Below are 13,352 nucleotides of genomic sequence, written 5' to 3'. Positions count from 1 at the left end.
TATTCCAATTTTCAAACAGAAATTACTAATTTTTTCAACAAAATAGTTTAATGTTTAAGCCAAGATGTGAATTTTCAAGAAAATAGTGAAAAATGTCCACCAAATAGATGAATTTTCAACCAAAAAATATGATTTTTCAACAAAATAGTTACATTTTTAATAAAATAATTAAATTTGTATAAAAATAGTTGAATTTCTATACAAGAAAAAAATTAACTACTAACCAAAAGTACCTGAATTTTCTTATTGAGGTCTATTAATTCAATTTCTGTTTATGTGAAAAAACGAGAAAGAAGGGAAGTTTCTTGAAAACCGGAGAAACAGGGAAACAAAACAGGGAAAAAAACAGGGAAAGAGTTGTGAGTAAAAATGCTAAAATAAATCAAATCTTTTAAACTGGGAGAAAAATTTGTGGGTTGGCATTCGACAAAAGTGAAAAAAAAGAGTAAAATCAGTCAAATTTAACGATTTCAAATTCAAAATATTGCCTATTGGATCAAAAATTACGACGAATTTCTTATATTTACAGGTTTTACTAGTGAATAATAATAAAAAATTTCAAAATTTCAAAATAAATTTTCGAGGAATAACAATTTTTTGAAAATGTGCAAAAACTTTTTTTTTAAATTGAGTCATATCCACGCATTTAAAACAAATTTGAATGTGTCGATCATGAAATTTATCTGAATAAGGCAAAAATTTTTTTTGAATGAACAAATTTTAGCATTTTTACTTCGCTCTACTTAAGAGTGTAGTTCTAAATTCACATTGAAAGTATGCATTTTAATAAGGAAGGTATAAAAAATCTTGGAAAGAAATATTTATGAAATGTAAAAATAAATATTTAATCTCTCCCCTTTTGCGCTGCGCTCCCTGAAAATCGAAACTAATTTTCTTTTTTAGACAATAGCCCAATGGCGACAATCCAAGTATCAGGACCTTCCAGAGTATGAAAATTTCCGACAGTTGCTCGCCGCTCCAGTAGACGATGCTGCTGAAATTTTAGCAGTAAGATTTCCAGCTCCTCGATACATCGACACTGAACAAGGAGGTTCACAAGCTCGGTTCCTTTTGAGCAAAGTGAACCCGAGTCAAACGCATAATAATATGTACGCCTATGGAGCGGTAAGTTGAAACTTTTTTTGTTTTATTAATACCCTTTATTAGTTTAATATACGATTTATAATCTAATATATTTCAGTAAGGCTTACAAATAAATCATTGCTATAAATACATTATTTTACACCTTTAGGAATGTTTTTTTAATTCATACTCTTTCCGATAATAGGTAATTACCAAACTTGGAATAGGCTAAAGTAATAAGATAGATTTATTAGCCGTTTTCGAGAAAAAAAGCTTTATACAAATTCACGCATTTTACATGGACCGTGATGCCAGTTTTGTTGATTAATTTTTTTATTGCAATTGACTATTAAATTTATATAATTCAATCCATGGTATTCTCGACAAATTATCATTCCTGATGTATTTTTTAAATAAAAAGCATCATTAATTACATTTATTTTAAAATATGAGTATAATAATCATAATAATAATAATAACAGCAACTGCCATTATTCTTATATCATTTTTTAATATTTTATGTTATCTCATGTGAATATAATACCAAAATATAAATGTTCAACTGAATGGAGAAAAATTAGAATTTCCTATATTAAACAGATGGTATTCTTGAAGTAAAAGTGGTTGAGTTGGAATGTCATATGAATGAATAAAACTCAATAAGAAAATCCATCTATTCTTTGTTGAAAGCAATTTCTTTTTCGTTGAGAAATTTACTATTATATTTTTGGTTCAGAATAGATTTCTTTTGGTTGAAACTTCTACTATTTGGTTGAAGATTAAAAAATTTTATTGAAAATTCGTTGTTTTTTTTTTTAGATTGAAAGTTGATCCTTTTCAGTTGTACATTCAACAATTTGGTTGAAAATTGATGTCTTTTGTTCTAAATTCGTGTTTTTGTTTTTGTGAAATATTAATATTTTTGGATTAAAAATTCAACTGATTTGATGAAAGTCGAACTAATTTGTTAAAAATTAATTTTATTATTTGAAGAAAAAGTTTATTTCAAATTTTAAAAAATTTAAAGTTAAATTTAAAATTAAATTAAATATAAAGTTAAATTTAAAGTTTTTTCAATTTGATTTCAAAAGTTTATTTCAGTTGTAAATTCAACAATTTGGTTGAAAATTGATGTATTTTGTTGTAAATTCTTTTTTTTTTTTTTTGGTAAAATATAAATTTTTTGGATTAAAAATTAAATTGATTTGTTGAAAGTTGAACTAATTTGATAAAAATTAACTTTATTAGTTGAAAATCTATCTCTTTGTTTGAAAATTCAAGTATTTTAATGAAAATAACTTTTTTGTAGGAAATTTGTCTTTTTGGCTTAAAAATTCATTTTTTTTTCTTGAAAATTCGTATTTTTAGTTTGAAGATTCATCTTTCTTCGTAGAAATTTAAGCTTTTGTGGTTAAAAATGCAACTGTTGTGTTACTAATGAATCTGTTTTCGTTGAAAATTCAACTATATTAGTAGAAGGTTCGTATTTTGTTGGTTAAGAATAAAATTATTTGTTTGAAAATTTAATTATTTGGTAGAAAATTAACTTTTTAGATGAAAAATAATTTTTTCCGGTTGATAATTCAACTTTCTTCTTCCTCTTTTTTGGTCAAACTCAACAGTTTTTTTATGTAAAATTAAAATCTTTTTTAGTTGAAGTATCAACTATTACATTTTTCTCCTAGAATTTATATTTTTTATTGTTTTTTAATTAAAATTAAAATCTTTTCGTGTTTAAAATATCAACTACTATATTTTTCATTAAATAATAATTTATTTTATTTTAAATGTAACTATTTTGTTAAACATTTATCTTTTTGGATTGAAAAATTGCCCTGTTGTATTTAAAATTCAATTGTCTTTCAAAAAAAATTCGTCCTTTTCGAAGTAAAAAGTGTAATATTCTATTTTTTGCCTAGAATTCATCCCTTTTTGGTATAAAATTCTACTATATTTTTTAAGATGTATCTTATTTGTTGAAATTATGGTTGAAAATTAATTTTTGTAACTGAAAATTTAACTGAATCCTTTTTTGTTGAAAATGGATTGTTTTTAGTATAAAATGTAACTATTTGGTTGAAAATTAACTGTTTTTTTAAATTCATTTTATTAATTTAATTGTTAATGCATCCATAATACAATTTAATACATTACTTGTATTTAAAATAATTTATGGGGGAGTTTTTGAACAACCCCGTATAGAAAATTGCAATAAATGATTAGAATGAAAAAAATTTGGAGCGCTACCGAATTGCGGTGTTTTTAATGTTGGTTTTCTCGAGAATAACTGAAAAGCGTATCTTATTATTTTAAAATATTACCTGGGTGCCTTTGTTAGTTAATAAGGGTTTTTTTTATAAATAAGGTCTTTTTTTAATCAATTATATTGAAATGAATCACCGAATCCTTTTTCGCAGAATGAACCTAATTAAATGACATTTTCGTTCCATTCACATGTATCTAATATTTTTTATGTTACCATGATCCTGTGAACCAGGGGATGCCGATACCCAGTGGGGTGTGTTTCTTTAAATCACACATTATTTTTTCTTTTTGTATTTTTGGGAGCTTTTAGGTGCGAGGATATTTAACATTAATATATATTTTTATATTAAAGGTCTAAAGTTATTAAAAAACTATATAAACCTGGGTGAAGGGGTCATTTATTAATTACATGAACTGATGTCGCATTTTTAAAACTATATTTTTTTACGCACTTGATAACTAACATTTATTTAAAAATTATTTACCTTTATGCTGTACACGATTTTTTCGATTTTTACTAATCCATATTTTTCAATTTAGTTTAAAATGCTTCGATTGCACAAATTCGCAATTCAATCAAAATCGCTAATCGCTCAGTAACTAACGCTATATTAACTAATATATTTTACATTAACAATCGAAACTGTGGTTAGTATTTATGTACTCTTCTGAATATTTTAGTGGTTTTCAACGCTCATGTAAGGTGAAGGTTTAAGCTTTCGATGAATTGGTTTTAAACTAAAAAATTTCATTTTTCAATCGCTAATATTTTCCCATTTTCTGATTAGGAAAGTGGAGCTCCCGTTTTAACCGACGACGTAAGTCTACAAGTATTTATGGAACACCTCAAGAAATTAGCAGTCTCGTCTACTGTTTAGTTTAAGTTTAGCTTCTAGAATTATACAGGAATATGTGAAACGAAAATGTTCAAAACTCTTTTCATAATGCAACTGTAATTTATCAAATTAATATGAATGAGTTCACGCGTAAGGTTAAGGATGTAAGCTTATGCAATGTACCACAATGCATTTTTTTAAAAACGTACTGTAAAGAATAATATAAATGAGGAATTATAGATAAGTATTTGTCCATTCGCAGGTCTTCTTATTTCGTCTGCTGTCGCCATTTATTCTTTTTCTCAGGCATTACAGTCCGTCCCCCTTTTCCTCTTATAATTTGGATGCTCCCCTAAAACATCTCAAATTGAGAATTTCGACCAAATTTTTCCCTATTTTTATAAAAAATTGTTGTTCATTTTTTAACAATATTAGACAGATATTCAAGAAATTGGAAGACAAGACGTTTTGAATGAGATTCTTTTTTATTCTACCAACATTTTACCAATTTACAGGGTGGCCGCTGCACCGGGAAACCGGAAAATGACAGTGAATTTATTCCTTGGCCGGATATTTTACGAATTTTCAGAAAAAAAATTTGCCCACGTTTAATTTCAACAATTTTGTAAATAATTAAAGTATAAAAAACTGAACAATAATTGATTTGAAAGAACGATTCTAAATCCGTTCAAAATTGGAGAATTTACAGATTCTAACTGTTGGAATTCGAAGCACTTACTACGAATTGAGATTAATATAATATCATTTATTCCAATAATTTTATTTTTAAACAACAATTTTAATGATTCATCAATAAAATATTTTTAATTCAAAGTTTTAGGTCTTCCTTTATATTATTTTTTATATTAAACTGAATAAATAAATTTATTAATATATTATTTTTATTAGTTTTTTTTAGTCTTAAAAAATTCCACTGTTCATTTAAGACGAGTAAATTGAACACAAATATATGTAAAAGTAAACAATTTGAAACTGAATTGTTTTATTCAGAAAGCTTTGAATCTGTAGAATTTCGAAGAGCTTTTCAAATTTTAACGTTACAATTTGAATCGTTCTGTTTAAAAAATGTTTAATTTGTAAGTGAAATTGTTAAATTTTGACGTATAAATAGCGATTGAACATTTATTATTTGTAAAAAAGTTTCAGTAGTTTCAAGAGATATTTCACAGTTTTAAAAAGATTCAAAATTAATTATATACTTGAAATGTCTTCAAGTAATTAAAAAGAAGTGTGTTAACATTTTTGTTCAGAACTTCGAAATACATTTTAAAATTAACTGAATTTTTCCTACATCTTTTGGAATATCCTTAAAATCTTCCAGGTTCTTTTTTGATCGTTTTGGAAATCTCTTAAAATCTTGTTCAATTTTCTGTTACAATAATTTTTCAAAAGGAAAAATCGTTTTCAATTTTCTTAGGAATCTTAAGAAACTGTTTTTATTCTTTTTAAGCCTTTCATAATTCTTAAAAAAATTCTAAATTTTTTTTTAATCTGCAACAATCGGCATTTTGTTTTAAATTCGGCTGTGGTTATTTACACCAAAATTTCGGGACGATTAGCCCATTTTTTTCGGATCATAAACTTCGTGTAAATGATTTGAAATCATTTCAAGTTCTAAATTTAATTTTGATATTTTTAAAACTTCTAAATGTCTCTTAAGATTACTCTAATTTTTTCTACCAATAATAAGTGTTCCTATTGTTATTGCTAAATTAAAATTATAAGGATGTTTTTTAATGCTCAAACTATTTAAAATGAAAACCATTTAACCTTTAATTTAAAAAATTGTTAATTAAAAATATATATATTTAAAATTTGTGAATTTGTTTAGCTTCAAATTACTTAAAAACATATAATTTTGAAAATTTTTAAAGTTCATTGCTAGATTCTTTAATTGAGAGTATTGAAAATGTTAACATGGATTTATATTTTTGGAATTTAATCTAAATCTTTGAACTCTATAATTTAGAAAAGTTCTAAATTTTGCAGTTTATCTGCATTTCATTTTAAAAAAATTTGATTGAAAAGTTTTAGTACCTCCTTTTTACTACGTGTAAATTTAATTTGTTGTTGATTGTTTATTGATTTAAATGGAAAAATGTTTAGAATAGAATTCGATTTTTTAAATTCCATTGACCGCGAAGAAAGTTTGTGCACCGGGAAAAAACCGTGAAATGACCGGGAATTTTTTTCTTTGATTAAAACGACCACCCTGAATTTAACAGGTTTCCTAAACGATTTGTGGGTTAATTTTGTAGATTTGAAGGGCATCGTTGACAGTGAAGAAATCTCTAATGATTCAACCGAGAAATTAACCCTTAATAATAAATACTGTAAAAACAGGAGAAATAAGACGAAAATAGAGAAATAAGTTCTTTTAAATAAAATTATAGTTTATACTCTATTAAATTCAATTTTAAAGGCTTCAAGTTCAATTCTCAACTAAAAAGGTGAATTTTTAACAACAAAAAAGATGAATATATAACGAAAAAATTAATATTTAGTAGTCTTACTCAAATAAATCTCAATTTTAAATAAAATAGTTCAATACGACTGTTCAACAATGTAGTTATATTTTCAACCATATTGTTAAGTTTTTAAATAAAAAGGATTAATTTTCTAACAAATGGTTCCATTTTTATCTAGAAAAAAGTAATTTTTAACTAAACATGGTAAGTTAGATTTTCAATAAATAGAGTTAATGGTTAACCAACAAACAAAACAGTTTTCTACAAAATAGTTATATTTTCAATGATAAAAATCAATTTTTCACGAAGGACAGGAAAAACCTAGAACTGCCAGGGAATTTTTATATACCTGGAAATTTCAGGGAAGTTTTTTTAAAGTACGGGAATTTTTCGAGAGCGTACTCAATTTTTTTTAAATTGAATAACACGTTCTTTTGTTTGAAATTAGTTTTTTTTAACTTGAAGTTCAACTATTCTGTTTTTAGTTGAAAAGTGATCGGTTATGTTGACAACTGGTTCTTTTTGGTTGAATTCCATTGTTTTGTATTACAGTTTTTTTATCTTTTTGCTTGAAATATCAACCAATACATTTTATGTGCGGAATTCATATTTTTTTAATAAAGATTTAATTACTTGGTTGAGAGTTACTCTTTTGTTAAAAATTAAATGGTTGTTGTTGAAGATTCATCATTTTAATTTAAATTTTCTCTCCTTGGTTGAAAAATGAACTATTTTGTTGAAAAATCATTATTTCTTTCGATGAAAAATGAATTTTTTACTGGAAATTTAACTATTTCAGTTATCTTAAACGATTTTGTTAAAAATTAGTTTGTTTTGTTGTTGAAAACTAGTTTTTTTTTTACTGAAAATAAAGTTATTCAATATTTATTTGAAAAATTATCTTTTTTAGTTGAAAATGAATGATTCTAGTTAAATACTTATCATTTTCGTTGAAAATTAATGTTTTTGGTTTCAACTTGAACTATTTCAGTTGATGATTAATATTTTAGTTGAAAATTCATTGCTTTAATTAAAAAATATGTTAACTGAAAATTTAACTATTAAATTAATGTTTTTCACAATTTATCTTTTTAATTTCAAATTCATGTATTTTCTATCAAATTTGTCTTCTTTGGTCAAAATGAATCTTCTATATAATTTTTGCTTGAAAATTGACCTTTTCTAGTTTAAAATTCAACTATTTGGTTGAAAATTTGTCTTTTTGTATTTGATAATGCAAATATTGCGTTTAAAATCCATGTATTTTGTTTAATAAACATCTTTGTGTTAGAAAATTCATCTTTTTGGTTAAGTTAAAAATTGAACTGTTTAAAAATAAATTGCCTTGTTTAAACGAAAATAGTGGAATCCTCAACCAAAAGAAATTCCTTTATAACCAGAAAATAAATAAAATTTCATTAAGCGAGATGAATTTTGTATCAAAATAAAATAATTTACAACAAATTAATAAAATTTTCAACCATGAAAGCTGAATTCTCAACGAAAAACGTATTATTTCATATTTTAACGAAGAAAGTTTTCAATTTTAAATAAAAAATAGATGAAATTTACCGAAAAAAAGAATGTTCAAGAAAATAGTTGAATCCTCAATCAGAAGATTAATTTTTAACCAAAAAGGGTAAACATTTTGACAAAAGACGTAAATTTTCAACCAAGATTAAACTAATAGAATTTTTAACCATGAGAGATGCATTCTCAGCAATCAACGTAATAGTTGATATTTCAACCAAAAAGGATTTAATTCTTAAATAAAGAATTGTTCCATTCATCGAAACAAGATGAAATTTCCGCAAAATATTGAAGATTTTAACCAAAAAAGGTCTTTCAGTCCAGAAAGAAAAAAAAATGTCAACCAAGTTTTTGAATTTTCAAGCCGAAAAGATCATTTGTCTACAAAAGAGTTTAATTTGCAATCCTAAAATATCAATTTTGAACAAGAAAGGTAATTTTCAAGCAAGAAGGATAAGTTTTAAAACAAAATTGTTGAATTTCCAACAACTAAGGAATCAACTTCTGACAATAAATAGTTTGATTTTCTTATTGGGTTCTATCAGGGGGTTCTATTAATTCAGTTAACAAATAAGTGGACAAAACCCATGTGAATAAGGAAGCTACTTTTATAATTTTCAATCTTTTTGATCTTTTCTGATTTATTTTTCTCAGTGGAAAGTGCTAGAGTGTTCCTCTCTTTTACCCAAAATTTAATTACTAAACCACTGTGATTTACTGGGGCAAGTATTTTTACATTGTTTTGAATTTTTTTTGTATATTTTCCAGAATAAAGATTTTTTACACATTGCTAAATACATTAGGACTATAATACAGAAAATTATCAACAATCTTAATAAATAATGAATGTAGGCTATTTAATCCATATCCTGGTTCCAAATTTTTACAATTGCTTTGTAATAAATTCAGATGCTCAGAAAAATGAAAGCTGGTTTCACAAACCAACACGACTGAAAATATTAACTCCCTGCCTGTGGGGGCACATTGCCACTTCTTGAAACTAGCACGCGATTGGCATTTTCCCACGCCTCCAGAATTTTTCAGCTTTTCCACAGGCAGAGGATTAAATAAAAGGCTGAGATTATAAGCAAAAAACAAATTCTTGCTTTTAACTCCAGCCGTCTAGAACAGAACAATCTTATGTCAGAGAAAATAGCCGTAGGAGAAAGTATATTTGCATATTAATATTAAGATCAACATAAGTTATAAATAATAAAAATTAAAAAAATTATCGTGCATTTGAAATACACGAATAAATAAAAATAAAATTTTTGTTTTAAACTGCTATAGCTATTTGTGCTATGCGCAAAATATTGAACTGCTTAACTGAGAAATCGAATCGACATTTTTTGTTCAACGTCAGTTCTTTCGAGAGCCTTGCAAAATTCTTCGAAGGAAATCATTCCGTCGCCGTTTTCATCTGCTTCGAGAATCGTACGTTCTGCGATACTCGAGAGTTGCTCTTCACTGAAATAGCAGAGAAAAAAATAGTTTTATTCTTATAAAATCAGTTAAGGGTAAATGGTAGTCTGTGACGCAATCCAAATTTGATCTTGTAATGTTAATTTTGTCCGCCTTTTTTTTCTTAAGGGCATGTGACACAGCTAAATACCTATATTACCGACCACAGTTTTTCAGTTCACTGAATGTTTTTTTGAACCTAAGAACTTTTTTTGTAAGTAAAATATCGAGCTGAAACTTCGGGAAATGTATTAGAGTGCAATAAAGTACGTTTAGGTACTGCATTTTGTAGAAAATTCACTGAAAATTATTTCATCTTTTTTCTGAACCTCAACATTTTTTGAACGTTCCAACTTTTTTTATACATATAATATCGGTCTCAAACTTTCAGAAATGCAAGAGCCGAAAGAAAACTACGTTTAAGTACAAAGCTTAATAATAAAAGATGTAAAAAAATATATTTCAACAATCAATTCCAACGGCATCAGCCGGTAACGTTGTACACGAAAATACGAACTCTCTAGAGCCTCGTCTAGTAGCCGCCAGGTTTCGTCTTTTCGTGTACAACGTTACTGGCTGATGCCGTTGGAATTGATTATTGAAATATATTTTTTTACATCTTTTATTATTAAGCTTTGTACTTAAACGTAGTTTTCTTTCGGCTCTTGCATTTCTCAAAGTTTGAGACCGATATTTCATGCATAAAAAAAGTTCGAACGTTCAAAAAATGTTGAGTTTAAGAAAAAAGATGAAATAATTTTCAGTGAATTTTCTACAAAATGCAGTACCTAAACGTACTTTATTGCACTCTAATGCATTTCCCAAAGTTTCAGCTCGCTATTTTTTTTACAAAAAAAGTTCTCAGGTTCAAAAAAACATTCAGTGAACTGAAAAACTGTGGTCGGTAATATAGGTATTTAGCTGTGTCACATGCCCTTAAACTAAATAAGTTAGTATATCGAAATTTTGGGAGAAGGAAGAAAATATATGAACCGAAATCCGTTGGGTCCCTTGCAGTAATTATTTTGTAAGGAAAGGCGGTAACTATAAGTTTTCCATTACTGCCTCGTAGCAGACGAAGCGACGGAAAAGTTTGAAGTTGGAAAAAGCAAAGATATTATAAGCCTAGATGCGGATTGCGGCACGTGTATAGTTCGAGGAACTAAATTGTAGACGGCGCTCCCGGCGAAAATTGCCCGATCCCCCCATTCCTCTCAACCCGAAAACCGTACCCACCAACTACTTTGCCCCTGCAATCTTCACCCGTCGAACAAGTCCATCAAATAGCCGATACTAAGTCGGTAAATACTAAATGATCAAAAATATGAAATACAAATCTTATATCGAGAATTTTGATTTATCATTTCCAATTAATGAATCAATTGTTTGAATAAATTTCGCATCAAGAAAATATGTAGATGCATAAGATTTACCTTTAAATTGAATTAAAATGGAATTGTATTGTAATAAATATTTTTAGCTGACATCTTTTATGGAAAAAATTAGTCATTTTGCAATTAAAATTTACTGCCTATGAATTATATTATTTTGTTGTTTTGATAAAAAGCGGTAGAAATTCTACTAAATGAAAATATACGTTTGAAGACATTAAAAGTTTTAATTGATAAACATATTGAGTTGAAATTTAAAATAATTAATTTTTTGAATAAATATGATCGTACAGCGTTCTCGCATGTATAATTAGCGATTCGGAGTATTTAGATGTAGAGTTAAATTTTATAGGAATACCGCCTCCCTTACGATTATTAATTTAAGTAAACAATAATTCCTAAATTTCTATGTTTGTGTAATTAATTATGAATTAAATAAATTATAATGAAACGATAAAATTATATAATAAATATATTTATTTTATTTTTTTATATACTATTTTATAGAAATTGATGTATCTTACTATGTATGTAAATTATGTCCCGATTTTTTAAATTGAGAACCCCATAATTTCAAAATTGAACAAATGTATTTTTGAATTTTACTCGAGTGGTTGATCAGAATAAATAAATATTTTGCCTAACATTTCTCAATTTAAACTAAAAGGTCAGAAATTATTGGAAAGTTTCAAACACATTTATCTCTTAATTGTTATTTTGTAATAAAATAATCCGTAAATGAACTATTTATTGTTGCGGGCACATTCTTATCGGGCGCTGAGCCCGTGGCTCGCAAGTTTCAGCGCGCCTGGGGCGCGCGTCTTTTGATTCCCGCGATTCCCGCTCAGATATTTATTCTTTACATTTAGAATGCTTGAATGAAACTTGATCAAAAACATCTCTTTAGATTTTAGTATTTATATGCGTGTTCATATTCTGAATTTTTTGCCTGAATAAGTATAGTTAAAGATTAAGTTTCTCAAAGCTCTGTAGGCTTTGAGGTACACAATATTATCGTGACACTCGCGCTGAGCACTCGCTTTTTGACAGACAGTTGTAAATTTATATTTTCTGAACCACCTTAAAATAAACTTAAAAAATACAATCCTTTTTTAGGCATTTTTCAAGATCTCGCGTTGTTATGCTAATTATAGGATTTTGGTTTTCATATTATTTTTTATACATGTATAAAGCAAAATATTCTACAAGTCTTTTTTTAGTTTTTTCACGATCTTGCGTCTTTTAGCGTGATATTGGATTTTTCGATTATCTGCATATACTACTTACGATAAAACAAAATTGCGAGTCCTATTGAAAAGTGGTTTAAAGAAATTTTGTAGGATTTTTCAAAACTTATCATTTCTCTTCGAGACTTTTTGTCGTATTTTGCGTCATTTGGTTCAAAATTTGAATGTTGTGGTGTCAAATTTCGGGCAATTCTAATACTTTCTGCATCATAAATAATAAGAATGTAATAAATTAATACAAATTTGTATCACTTTTTGGGCGGATAACTTTTTTCAATCAATTTGTTTTTGTACCTTTTGTTGTTTTTCCACAAATTTTTCATTTTTATGATCAAAACCAAAATTACGTGTCATGTCAAAAAGTAATTCATAACAAATTTGTAGCTCTTTTTCGGGTAAATAATTTTTGCTGAATCATTTTTTTCTTTCGTAATTTGTATCATTTTTTACAAAGTCTTTAAAAATATTTTCAATGTTATTTTTCGCGAATAAAACACAACGTACGCCTCCTATTAAGAAGTGATTATTAACGAATTTGTAGATCTGTTTTGAGATCACAATTTTTGTTGATTCATCTTCTTTTGTATACCCTGAATAGTTTGACCACAAAATGGGATTTTTCATATCTCATTATTTTGTGTGCAATAAAATTTAGAATTTTCAACTTTAAAAGAAAATTCAAAAACTTTGTATGATAATCTTGTAAGGCTTTCAAAAAGCAATGATTTTCTTTACTTTTTTCATATCGTACGTTGTTTGGCTTATAATTTTGATTTTCGATTGATATTAAAAATTTGGAAATGCTATAACTCTGACAATTTTTTTGTATAAAAAAAGCTCGTCAGGATAAATTGTTTGGCCTTCTGAGTACTATTAATAGCCATAAATAAAAATTTTAAGTATAAAAAAAAACTGTCCCAACATTTGTATTTTTATCCAAAATGGCTATTAACGAACTCGTCCTTTCTTTTCGGACTTGTCGGACCTTTCTTTTCTTATCCTTTCTCAATCATAAATTATGAGAATGAGAAAAATTAGAAGCCCTTTAAT

At 26.7% G+C, this 13,352-nt stretch overlaps 2 protein-coding genes across 3 annotated transcripts in view; one reads left to right on the top strand and one right to left on the bottom strand.

The window, feature by feature from the left end:
* The window catches only part of LOC117179279 (protein transport protein Sec23A), a 28,207-nt gene extending 23,766 nt beyond the window's left edge, over positions 1–4,441 (top strand). Inside the window, exons 10-12 of one of the 2 annotated variants that reach the window (XM_033370921.1) lie at positions 904–1,125; positions 3,581–3,601; positions 4,137–4,441. In XM_033370921.1, coding sequence (XP_033226812.1) covers positions 904–1,125; positions 3,581–3,601; positions 4,137–4,226 — 333 coding nt within the window. In that variant the 3' untranslated portion in view covers positions 4,227–4,441. The remainder of the gene's footprint in view (positions 1–903; positions 1,126–3,580; positions 3,602–4,136) is intronic. The other variant, XM_033370922.1, reaches the window with a different exon arrangement.
* Positions 4,442–8,958: 4,517 nt separating this feature from the next.
* Positions 8,959–13,352, bottom strand: part of LOC117180563 (calcineurin B homologous protein 1) — an 18,716-nt gene continuing 14,322 nt past the window's right edge. The window contains exon 3 of the mRNA XM_033373058.1: positions 8,959–9,677. Coding sequence (XP_033228949.1) covers positions 9,526–9,677 — 152 coding nt within the window. The 3' untranslated portion in view covers positions 8,959–9,525. The remainder of the gene's footprint in view (positions 9,678–13,352) is intronic.

Source organism: Belonocnema kinseyi, chromosome 9, assembly GCF_010883055.1.
Source record: "Belonocnema kinseyi isolate 2016_QV_RU_SX_M_011 chromosome 9, B_treatae_v1, whole genome shotgun sequence".
Lineage (NCBI taxonomy): Eukaryota > Metazoa > Arthropoda > Insecta > Hymenoptera > Cynipidae > Belonocnema > Belonocnema kinseyi.
Note: the sequence above shows the minus strand (reverse complement) of the source record. Positions and strands in the feature narration are given on the sequence as shown.